Source organism: Trematomus bernacchii, unplaced genomic scaffold, assembly GCF_902827165.1.
Source record: "Trematomus bernacchii unplaced genomic scaffold, fTreBer1.1, whole genome shotgun sequence".
NCBI lineage: Eukaryota > Metazoa > Chordata > Actinopteri > Perciformes > Nototheniidae > Trematomus > Trematomus bernacchii.
Window position 1 is genome coordinate 7,934,595 of NW_022987641.1, and position 13,311 is coordinate 7,947,905.

A 13,311-nucleotide genomic window follows, 5' to 3' on the forward strand; every position below is an offset into this window, starting at 1 on the left:
ATATTTGGCCACTGAAAACTGCGTATAGTGCATTATCACCTTTTGTGAATAACATGTTAACATGAAAATAGCAACCAGCAACAATACCTTAGCGTTGTCCAAATACTATAATATGAACAAAGGCTTTCAAGACAGCATGGTATTTAAATGATGTTATCTGCATCTACTTAATTCATTGCATCCGCTTCTGTTTTCTACCAGCTGCTTGTTGGTCGAGATTTCTTCGAGGTTCTGAGAGAGTCACGATGAGAAGTAAACACACACGAACCTCAGCGACATCTTGAGGCTTTTGTGACCACTGTGAATACATGCTTCTCCTTTTCGCTCTATATATCTCTTTTCCCCTCTCTCTCTCTCTTTCCCCCCCCCCCCCCCTCGCTCTCTCAGCTTCAGCCCCAGATCACCCCTCTCCCCCCCCCTCCGACCTCCTAACCTCCATTCACATCCTCCACCTTCCCCGCTGATCCAGTTTAGCCTCACTGTAAGACAGTCCTCGGCTCTTTGATACTTCCGCAGTGAAGCTGAAGGGCATTTTAGGGAGACATGTTGCTGCTTGTTGCATTTACATGTATGCAGTACGTTGGCTTTATTTTACACAGAAGAATTTAAATTTCAAAGCCAAGCAGCCATTTTCCTTTCCTTTTTTTTTTGCATTGGTTTAAGACTAGATGAAATACTCATCGCTCAATCACTGTTTTTTCTGTCGTTCTTAAGGTTATACAGGAAGTAGAATCAGCAAGTAAACATTCTGCAATTGTAACAAAAACATATATGTATTTATATAATGCATAAGTAGGGTTAGGTATTATTTTAAATCTTCTATACTGGAGCCAATACAAATGTATAAAGGGCTCAGGCTTATATAACTACTTTATTAAGGTAAAGGAGAGCTGGTGGTCATGATTAATTATTTAATGACATGAACATATTCTAACACTCTGGTTGGTTTACATTAAAGCAACTGAAACTACTTAAGTTAATAGTTACCAAATTGTATTCAATACTGTATTTTAACAACATCCCTTTTTGTATTCATCAAAAATACGCCAAAGTCTCAAATGTCAAAAGCAGCTTTACTTTAAAATGATCAAGATTTGATTAAGACATTGTCTTGTCAAATAATATGAATGTGACTTGACAGTGTCTGTCTTACCGCCTTAAATATAAAACAATTAGTACCAAAATAGCATTATGGTTTGAATTCAAGCCCCAGAAAGCAGAATGTCAAGCGAATTGTAATTATTATAAAAAAGAATGGAAACTATTAGCAACTATTTCTTGTTTGTTGATCTGGAGAATGAAGAATAAAAGAAGTCTGCTCCGAAATAAAAGGTAAATAATCTGTCAACACAAGAGTAAATATCATCAATACTCCAAATATGGCAGTATCTCAATAAGCTGTTCTACTAGATGTGGAGAAGGGTACAAACTGCTTCCAGGCAAACGGTCTACTTGTTGATGTCATGCTGTGTTTGCTTAATGTAATTGCAGTACGTTAAGTTGACATAATGTACTCTAAACAAAGTGCTCCGGGGCTGGTTAGAAAACGAGAAGCAGGCCCATTATCAGGCTGTCAAACCAATTCGATTCGTCGTGTTCTGAAATCTCCATCAAACTAGAGTACAGGGATTTAAAATAAGTTCTTTAAAAGTGGCCAAAGTCACAATTTCAGTGGATCATAAGGTCTGCATTTGACCACACAAGAGTCATCTATCAATCCCACCCAGCGATTGTACCTCTATAAATAGCCCTTGTAGTAACACAGGGATCCCTTGCATCATCAACCATTCTGCCCCACAAACACAGGCCCCTGCCCTCCCCCTCTACTCTCTTCCCAAAACCTCCCCCTCCCCTCTTCCCCTTTGTGGTTTCTATGTGCTGAGGAGATGGAGGGGCTTTTGAAAAACTCTCTGTCCTCCTTTTCCTCCTCCTGTCACACGAGCTGTCACTGTCATCGTCACGAAAGGTTCAATGTGGATCTGTCGTATATTTTTGTCTGTGCTTGTCGGGCGTTATGGATGTTTTCTCGTCGACTCGAGTCTCATTTTCTCAATGTCTCTCTTTCTCCTTAAGGTTGTCCCTATCTAGAAGCAATCTTTGCCTCAAACTGCACTCCTCAAACTCCCATGTTCCTTTGCGCCTCAAACAGTCTCTATTTACCATCGCTGTCCTAGAATCCAGTCTTGCATCAATTTGTCCTCCTTCTCCCAGACATCCCCCTCCGTTTTTCTCCTTCCATCCCTTTTCAGCTTTTTCGTCCTCATGAATATTTCAGATTGAAGGCCAAATCCTTGTTCCTCTAGATCTGATAAACCACTTAGCGCTGGGAAATGTGCTTTTAGTCCAGCTCGGATCTGGCTAGTAAATAAAAAGCCTAACCAGGTTGGAAATAAATAGGTCTTTAAGGATTTGTCGGTCCCTAGAGGCCTTCAGTTCCACCAACTCGTGTTAAAGCGGTATCAATCAGCAGAGAGCTCCTCTATCCCACTATTAATAAAATATGGATCACACCACCAGTGGATGTCTGGGCCTTGGGAGCTACCCTACTTTCATTAAAGGACTGTTTGGTTCTCCGCTGACGACAGAATGCGGCCCGTGAGGTATTTTTAGCGCTTAAGCCTCGTCCCATCCCTCTGCCAAAATGAAAAATAAGACAAGCACCAACGAGCCAAAGCACGGATTTTACAGTTTTATTTTTTCTTTAGCAGCTCTGACTTTAACAAAGCACATTTTCGGGCACGGAAGACTTCTTTATTTAGAAGCTTCAGCAGAATCGCTCTTTTGAAATTAGAATCAGAATACTTTATTTATCCCAGGGGGAAATTGCGTTTTGAAACAGTCGCTCCATATATATAGAAAAAATTGAAAATAATGATTTAACCATAAGACAATAAGAAAATAACAAAGTGAAAATAGGCAATAAAGCGTAAATAGGTTAAAGTAAGAACATGTAAGATTCAAGATAAAATCACAGGAAATTAAAGTAATTATATGCAATAACAGATCAAATAAATAATAATAATAATAATAATACATTGTATTTATATAGCACTTTTCTGGAACTCAAAGACGCTTTACAGTATGAGGGAGGGTAGACAAACAAGGACAAGCAAAACAAAAAAATTATTGATTGAATGATTCATGTTAACAAATGCTCAATTGTGCAGTAAAAGAGAGATCAGCTAAATATATAAATAATTGTAGGGGAGGTTAGGGTGTTCTGTCTGCACAAGGTTTTCCATCAGATGACAACCAATGACGTTCTTCCTGAACAGTTTTATAAAAATACAAATAAATGGTAGTAAAGACTCAGGACCTGTGAGTCTGGAGGACTATCCTAGAGCTAACTAAATCAACCCAGTTTTGGGGCAGCTCTTCTCTGCAGAGGACGGGGAAACCTGCTGGATGCTAAGCAGACAGATCGTGGCCCGTCGAAAATAGAATAAAATGACCCCTTTTTGAATGTCCTATCTAAAATAACATTAGCTAGAACTGCAGCCCCGTGCAGTGTTTACTAGGTCAGTGCTGCAACATGTGATAGCCTCAGTCTCTACTGCTCTGTAATGTTAGGTCAGAAAGGCAGGTTTACACAACATTTTAGCACATTTCCACTTTACCAGTTAGAAGAAAACATAAATATTTTCAGGTCAAATATGTTTTATACAAAATAAAAGCAGGTGTGGTGCATACTGCTGAAAGTTCTCATCTTTCTGAGGCTGAGTTCTGTATGTATTTATTTGAATAAAGATCTGTTCAAAGGTGATGCCTCTTCATGTAAAGCTTTTTAAAACTTTTACAAATAAGCACTTCTCTTGTTCTTTAAAGTGCTAGATAAGTTTAAGCTACTAAAGTACTTTATTAAGGTTAGGGAAAGATCGTTATCATGCTTAATATATACTCAAATTGAATCTAGACCTTATTGAATGGTATGCCAAATATAATGGGAACCACAGTTGTCAATTTCCTTTGATTGTGTTACATTGAAACTACTTCAGTTTATCTAAACATTGGGGTGATTGGAAAAAGAAACCTTGACTTTTGTTAAGAGATAGGTTACACTAACTAACAAAAACACTTTTCCATACAGTATTGTATAAATGGACATTAAAGGTGGGGTAGGTAAGTTTGAGAAACCGGCTCGAGATACACTTTTTGTTATATTCCATGGAATGCTCTTAACATCCCGATAGCAATGAATATCTTAAGTGCTTTGACAAAAAATCCATAAAAAATGTTCATCTGTGGAAGCCGTAATACTGTAAAAAGCACGACCAATCATTTTAGCCGGCCCGGCTAAAATGACTGGATGGCCTACCTGCCTGTCAGCCTTCCATCTGTGCACAAACTTATCTCGTGCCCTCATTGGTCATGTGCGCGTTCGTGTGTGTTGGAGGAGGGGCTCTGTAAGGAAGTGGCAGATTTTCTCCGGTTGTGTATTTTCAAATTCTAGCGATCTCGAGCCGGTTTCTCAAACTTACCTACCCCACCTTTAAATAAAAATATAAAGTAAATATGAGTATAAAGTACAAAGTGAGGTTATCGGAAAAATTTGATACAAAATACTTTATATCAGAATATTTAGAGATGTTGGGTTTCGTGACAATTTCTCCATTTAAAAAAGATGAATAAATAAAAAAAGTAAAAAAACTTAACAATAAAATATATTAAATAAAGATTTATATAACCATAACCACCATCTAATCTAAGAACTAACAATAAAAATAAATAAAAAATAAAATAAAATATGGATATAAGTCAGATAAATAAATCCGATTAAGAGTATAAACACAAAATTAAATACAATTATGATATTTTTACAAAGATAAGAAGTTGAATTAAAATGTCCAATAACACACTAAATAAAAGAAATAAGAGAAAAACTGATCACTCTACACTGCTTCTGTCATCGAAACAGCGTTGATAAAGGTGAAGCAGGACATGATGGCATCTGTTTCCTGAACACATCTGTCTGTTCTCTCTTTCTCTCTTTCTCTTGCATAATCCATCTCCTCCTCCCTATTTCCTCCAAAACCTTTCATCCCATCCTCACAGTCTATCTGATGACCAGGGCTGTCAGATTCCCCCCTCTATCGTCAAACCACGAGTCAGCCAGCCGAACCTGAACCTGTGTGTGTGAGAGTGTGTGTGAGCATGTGTGTAATCAGTTCAGGCCTGGCTGCGCTAACATGGCTTAGTGAGTTTGTTAGCATATTATTAGTCTGGGGGGTTGTTGAAGCACTTCTCACATTATCTCCTCTAATCACTCCCTTACCAGTCAGACAAACACAACCTCCTTATGCTCCAACAGCCAATAAAAAAAAACCCTCGAGCTGCGTCCAAACTTGATTGGCTAAAATCAGTGTCAGTCACGAAGGAGGTCGACTACACCTCCGCTCATCTCCTGCTTTTCTCTCCGTGGATTGATTTGAATACGATTTTCCATCTGACTCTCGAGGCACCCGCAGATATTTTGTCCCGTCTCTTTCCTCTTCGACAGAGAGAGAAAGAGCCAATCAGACGCACAATACAGGGCCAAATTAATTCAAATGCATGCAGATTCGGCCTGATTTACATTGAGTGGGATTCAGGTATGACTAATTCGGTCAGTGTGTAGCAGCGATAGGAGAGAATAAGAGACAGTGACAGAAAGAGAGAAAAAGGAGGGGGAAGAGCCAATCAAAAGCCCCCGATGATGATTTTGTCCTGTGGTGGGATGGGGTTACGGGGGGTATGTGGTCGGATCAGTCTCAAAATGAATAAATGGGTACAGAAGGAAATGTACTTTGGGATTTATATATAAATGTTTCCATCCACAAAAATTCAATGCACACAAAAAATATTTAGCTTTAAAAAAAAAGAAGGAGAAATAATCAAAAATATATTTTGGATTCCACAGATACATATTTCTCGTTTTTAAAATAATACAAAAATACACAAATATATGCATTTAAAAGTATTCGCAAGTTTCTGTACCATTAACATAAAAACCGCTCTTCATTTAAGTAGAAGTACTTGAGTAAATGTACTTTATTACGTTCCACCAATGTTCACAACAGAGCATAACAACGACAGTCAACCTTAAAATACTTTATAAATATAAATACTTCTGTCTGTGCATTGAAAACATTTTTGGACGGAGATATTTATATATAAATCCCCTGTTACATTTGTGAATCCTTCTGTGTGCATTTATACACTTTGAGGCTGATCCGGGTTGTTGTCATGACACTGTGCTTGTTCTTCCGGCTGTTGTTTCCACAGCGACTGATAACACTGTTGTCCTCCTGTGAGCTGTTCTCTGTATCAATCTCTGTTTGAATTTTTTTTATAACAACGACGTGTCCAACCCTTTTGTCTTGTTCTTGTTCTTTCTTGTCCTCCCACCTCTTCTTCCTCTTCCTCCTCCTCCTCCTCCTGCCCCCCCTCCCTTCCACTGTCCCTCCATCCCTCCCTCCCCCCCCTTCCCCCTCCCCTACAGGATGTGCGTTTGTCACGTTTTCCACCAGAGCTATGGCACAGAATGCAATCAAAGCCATGCACCAGTCTCAGACTATGGAGGTACTGTACTCTCACTCTCTCTGCCTCTTTCTGTCTCTCATTTTGAACATGCACTTTACCCTGTTCATTTCCAGGCATTTTAAATAGCTGCTCTCATGTTTGAATTTGTGTTACACCTCGAGTCACCTCTCTGTTAAAGTCACAACTTAACACGGAGACTTCTGAAGTTGGGCGAGTAACATTTGATCTCATTTACGAGCCTGAATCGAATGCTGTCACATTAATGTTAAGGTCTAGGCAGCAATTGGTTAAACAGGTTTTACAGTTGATTTTAAACACAAGAATAAATAAATCTCACATGTCACGTCTTTCTGGAAATGTGGGAATGAAAAAAACGTTCAGATCACACTGCCACATTTAGACGTTTCTCTCGTAAAGTCGTACTCCACCAATTTCTATATCAATTACTTCCCCCACGTGACCTTAAGTTCTTTAAAGGTCACCTATTGTGCAAAATCCATGTTTTCATGTATTTTATACATAAATATGTGTCCCCTCTGTGTAAAGAGATTAGGAAAGTTTCAGGAAAAAATATCCTCTCTCTTTTTGTCCTGATCCATTTATATAAAAACCTGTCTGAAAATGAGCTGATCAGATTTTGGCCACTTTGTGATGTCACAATGTTTTTTTGGGTTGTCTAACCATTAGCCCCCCCCCACCACCCCCCCCCCCCCCACCCCCCCCCCCCCCCCCCCCCCCCCCCCCACACCTTATCACCTGAATCTCCTCCTAGAGCACCATTGTGTTTTTTAACCAATCACTTCTCAGAGGGGCGTGGCCAGCAGCAGCTCATTAGCATTTAAAGCTACAGAATCAGCCATTTTGAAACAGGGCTGAAACAGAGGGGATTATGGGATGCATGATCTGTTTGGTATTTCAAACCAAACACTTCAGAGACATGTTTTGTATATATCTGAAACCTATAATATATCATTGAAAATGCTTATAATAGGTGAAAAATGTCCTTCATGCCTCCACCCTGAAGAAATATTCCAAATATCGAATAACCGTAAACTGGGGCCAAATTCTAAAGCAGAAAACCCTTTTAAAAGTCTGTTTTACTCAGTCAAATGTTCACTACGCATTTTTACTATAACCTTATTATTTGATATACTTCTAACTTGCAGATGAGACTATTTTGCATAAGTGTTTTGGTTTAAACAAATATGCATGCGTGAGGAAAGTAAGGGGTGTGAATGGGTAAATGAGATTTGGATTACACAGCATGCATTTTGTGAAATATTGTAAACAGATGGTTTAATATAGTTCTGCCTTTGGCCCTTATTTACTTTGATTCATAAGATTATTTTTCCATTTTTGTATTCTAAGTGCATGTGGAGGCGTGCAAGATAACACAACTTTTCTTCGGTGTTTGAATGTAACGCAGCGTGAGCAACTGATATACAAATGGCTTTTATTTGGTGTTCCTTTAATGTCTTAGAAAATGCGTGATGTCTTAGTTTGAGGCCCCTGCATTGCTGAAACAGAAGCCAGCAGTGTTATATCTTTGGTCACACATTTCTCAATAACAAACTTTGGCAGAGGCTCCAATGTGAGAAAAAAGCAGCACCATTGACCTGAAAGTCACAATGTGCAGGTGGTGTTACAGACCTCATCAGCTGCACCGCGACCCCGGCGGGGCCGTAATGGGCCCCAGCCGCTCCTCCTTTGTGTTCCCTCTTTTTTTGGGGGGGCGCTTTTGTCAACATTGTGAGGCTGGTGACAGGTCAGGGTGACAGGCTGTGATTGGGACCGAATTACATGGTGTAAGACGAGTGTCAGAGAGAGGAACAAAAAGGGGTAATAACAGTGTGTAAGAAAAGAGACGTTCACCCCCGAGCCCCCTCATTAGTACTGATCATGATAATCATGGCTGCTATTGATGTGCTGTGACCCTGACATGGGGGAAACGCATGCTGCACCCTGTGACTATCTGTAGACTACAGAAGGGCTGCGCAATTCATCTACATTTGATTAAAAAGGCAAAATGGACAAGTGCAGTATCCAAAATGCAGTTAGTGTATTTTTTGGTAAAAGCAAAATATGTGAAAATGTCTAACTTAAGGGTGTTAAGTTATGTGAAGCTGCAGATAAGCTCTGGCCAACAAACATCATTTTCAGCCTAAATAACAAATCTTTACTTAAAAAATCACACCATGGTTATTTAATATATTTCTCAATTAAAATGTGAATTATATATATATATTTTTTTAAATCAATCCCTCTAATATCTCATATCATATCGCAATATAATTTAAAATAATCATCATAATTTATTTATGTTTCTAATCGTGAAGCCTTAGTATACAGTGTGAGGGTTTTGTATTGTGTTTTTCTATTTTCACATTGTCAATTCTGTAATATCCTACGCTCTTTCAATGCACCGCAATGTTTTCCGCCATCGTTATCTACCTCATTCCAATCCACCTATTACATTTCCTGAAATGGCATGTTGAAGACTGTTTGAACAAATAAGTCCCCACCACTTTCCAACACAAAGTGACTTCCTTGCTGCGGATATCATTGAAGTGTGTGTGGATTTACGCTGAGCAGCAGCGGCGTTTCTGTCTGAGTAGAAGCAGTGACGGCGTTAGCATTAAGCTGGAATTATCCTCTTTCTGAGCCAGGTAAACACTGCCAGTGTCCTCCGCTTTTATCAGGCACACAGAAAAAGAAGCCTTAAACCATAACGATATTGCAGTGGACGATAGCAAAATACCTTCATTTCCATTTGAAAACACGCTGTGTAGCCCCAGGCGGGCCCCAAATTGCCGCAACCGTTTGTTAATGTTCCTCAGTTTTTGCAATTTAAAAGTAATTACTTCGGGTCCGTGTGAGGGAATGAGGTCTGGTAAATAGAGTTTGGTTATTGTCTTGGCTCTATTGCACTCCTCTGTCTTAGATAGAGCGAGATTGTGCGTACATGTCATGGCTGAAAAAATAAATGGGAATGTGTGTGTTGATGGCCCTGTCACTGTCGTATCCATTCTCATTAAGGCGTGACATTCAGGTACACAGTGGCACACACACAACTCACTGACACACACACACACGCTGGCTGAATGTCAGGCCCTAATGAAAGTGGATATGAGCGAGACAGGTAATTCACTGTCGAACCTCTGAAGACACACACAGGAAGTGGGCTGGCTTCGTTGTGTTGTATTTGTGCTTTACATTATCTACTCCTTTTATACATGGCCATTTAGCACTCAGCTCCACCTGTGCGACGCTTCATCAACACTGATTTCTGTTTCCGACGCTCCTTCTTCTCCCCACATGACACTGGGGACCCACTCAAACATTATCCTGCCCCCGCTGCACACACACACACACACACACACACATTCTCACCGCCGATGCACACGCGTTCGGGCGCATGTAAACGAGAGCTTAAGTAGAGCATGAGAGACAACAGAGCAGTGTCTGTTTTAATAGTAAACAACCACATCTGTCAATTGCAGTAAAGAGGGTCAGACAAGAGAAAGACAATATTAGATGAATAAGGGCTGATGTTGAGGGACATATAAAGCTGGATGATCCCATAGGTGTGTTAACAGGAGTCAATATAACTATATTCTGAACACAACCATAGGTGTATAAATATAAACAGTTTCACCTAAGTCCGTAGTTGTTTATTTAATATATACTGTTATTTATATGTTTATTCGTATTACCATGGCCCACTCTTACCTGTCCTATCCTGTGATTCAATCGTTTTCATGTTGCGGCTTTAACGCTTGAATTTCCCAACGGGGATCAATAAAGTTTTATCTTGTCTTATCAAATCCACTTCCACAAATAAGTCTCAAGATATCTACTTTTTGACTGTGTTTTATCACATCTGACAAAGGATTTATAAATGTTTGGGTTGTAAATCACCAGTTTTATTTTTTGTGATAATATGTCAAATGTTATCCGTTTTAGGGACGGCATTACTCTACCTTCTACTATGAAAATATGGATAACATTGTTTAGAGTCAGGAGCTTTTATGTTATCATGCAAACAAACAAACTACCTTTTGTCTGTAGAAAAAATTTAAATAAATGATTGCCGAGATCCGTTATTAAAAATGGATTTATTGAGAAATAATTGAGAAATCAAACCATTATCTGTAAATGGCATTGGAGACCAAGGAGAATATAGGCTAGAGTGAAGTAGTTGTTTTGAATTTGCAATATGGAGTAGTGCGATATTCAGATTAGAGGAAGGCTAAATATATGTTAAAATACAATTGTTTCATATCATTTTTTATATTTTGTGTAGCAACAGGTTTACACATCTTATTCTAAAGATCACCAACACATATTTGTTTTGTACAGATCTTCTTAGAAAAATCACACCATGACATTTTAATATGTTTTCAATGAGAATGAGGCAAAACATTTCCAATCACTTATTGTTTTTGCAATATCAGTCAAAAATAATCACAATGAGTTCTTTTTTCCAAATCATGTAGCACCCTTTTCTCAGTGCTTTTCGTGTGTTGGAGACAAAAGGTTAAAATAAATGTGCACGGATACTCCAGACTCGGTGTGCACACTTGTAAGGACAAGAGGGCCTCCTGCTTCCCTTTTAGTAGCTGCAGATAACATGGTTTGACATTTAAAGGCTCAGTGAGTGGTAAATAAATGAGATGGAGGACGCTCAGAGCATAAACTCTCTTGAAAGCTATGAGAGATTGATTTGCAAGGTAAACGGACCGGAGCTTATAAGTTCAGTTTGCGTGTATGCTTGGGAGAGATGGGAAGTGATGTGTGAGGCTCTCTCCACGCTTGTCTCTGAGAGTTGACTTCAGGGAGTTCAGTCAGCTTTATTAGGGAGAGAACTCCTGCTCGAGTCTGTAACTTCTGACAAAAAGTTCTACTTCTCTGCGTCGGAGGGTCAAACCACGGCCTGACGCAGGTGCTGAGGTGTATATTTAAACACTGTAATGACATAATTATACATATGGATTCCATAATTGTGCTAGGTGCTTATTGCTATGTATCATTTTGAGAATATAGGCTGTCATGGCTACTCTGACGCATATGTCAATCACATAAAAATACACAACGCCGAGGAGATTTCTACTTCTGGAGACACGGGTATGAGGCACATTCCATCTCTTTGAGGATGAACAACACGTATATCAAGGGCTACAATTATCCAAACTCTATGATATATTCTGAAAAGGAATCTTAGTAAAGGTTAAATAAGGTCTGTGGTCAACACAAGCTGAAGAGATTTTCATGTTTTGTTCTACGATAAAATATGTCAGTAAATAGCATTTGGCTAACGTCTGAAGCCTGTGTGGTAAAACAGTGTAGCTCAATTGGTAGAGCGATAGAGCTGGTTTCATCTCTTTTGTCTGCCCTCTTCAAATCTGTCGCAACAATAAAAGGCTCTGGTTGCCCAAAAATAACTTTAAATTTAAAAATGTAAAAACAGTGACTGCTACAAAAGTTAAATGAGACTACGGTACTAAATGTCATTATGCTAGCCTTTAGCTTAGCGGTGCTGACGTTATGTCATGTGACCGTGTTGTACTTATTTCATAGCCTAGCTTTTTACTTTTAGTAATGCTTTAACGATCATAAAATTGGTGTTAATAGGTGGAGATTATCCTGCCATTAAATTCTTTAAAGTATCATATTTTGCCACATAGCTTTTTTTCTGCAATATTCAAAAATCCAATGAAAACATCCCACTGCTTTTTGTCAGGGGAGCCCTTACGATGCTATCTTCTTGGGTTGGTCAACAACAATACGTCATCCCTATGCACTCTACACGTATGAAGTTTATTTTGAGATGAATGGTTATTATACACGCACTGATCCATCTACTAATAACATACAAAAACACACAACATACAGTAGAGATGCGTGTGTTTGGAGATGTTTTATGAGGGCCAATCATCTTGCTAAAGGATGATTGACATTGAGTGCCTTCAACGATCCAAACTATGCAGAAAAGTATCCACGTGAGGCATTTTTGTGTAGCAGATTTGTCAAAAATTGTAAGACACAAACCAAAAATAACATTTCAGAGAGTGCTTTCCCAGTGGAATTGTCTCCTGGGGAGAGAGATTTCTGTGAGTGCTTTATTCTCTTCAGATGTGAACGCTGTGCAACGTTGGAGACAGTGAAAATCTCTCTCCTAAAATAGTATCAAAAATAAATTGATGCTCCACCACCGGTATTGAATTAATGACATGTTATTTTCAAAATATCTGAATCGAGAGAGCATTAAACACAAAGCAGTTTCCACTTTTTAATGACCACAAAGTTTGTTGGTTAACATTAATTGACTGTTATTAATAAATTCAGTGTGTTGTTATATCTTTACAATCTACAAGGGACTCGTGGAATATTCTAGAGACGTAGAATCATCCTGTTGCCCCTTGCTGTTCGTCCAAAGGTGGCCCATTCAAAACAAATCAGATGCTTTACTAATAATACAACATGAAGTGTGATCGCACCCAGAGGCAGAGTTTTAACAGACGTCTTTTATCAACTCAAATCTATAAAAAACGATATTCTGAAACCGACAACAAAAAGCTTCAATCGTGCATGAGATGATGAGAGTCCGGATTCTTCCCTGTTCCTTGCTGTTCCTGTTAATTGTTAAGACTTAAAAAACTGTCGAAATGTAATATTTACAAATCATTCATGGTTTTGCCTGATCATTGATGTTGTTTCCCACGCATGGCTCATCAGCGCTATATTCACACAGAGTGAAATATCTGAAAGTTTGAGTTGTTTCCAAGCTTTAAT

At 38.9% G+C, this 13,311-nt stretch overlaps 1 protein-coding gene across 20 annotated transcripts in view; it reads left to right on the forward strand.

The window, feature by feature from the left end:
- celf2 (cugbp, Elav-like family member 2) overlaps positions 1–13,311 on the forward strand; it is a 192,780-nt gene that overhangs the window by 150,251 nt on the left and 29,218 nt on the right. For all 20 annotated transcript variants that reach the window (XM_034133337.1, XM_034133338.1, XM_034133341.1 and 17 more), the window contains exon 7: positions 6,479–6,558. In XM_034133337.1, coding sequence (XP_033989228.1) covers positions 6,479–6,558 — 80 coding nt within the window. The remainder of the gene's footprint in view (positions 1–6,478; positions 6,559–13,311) is intronic.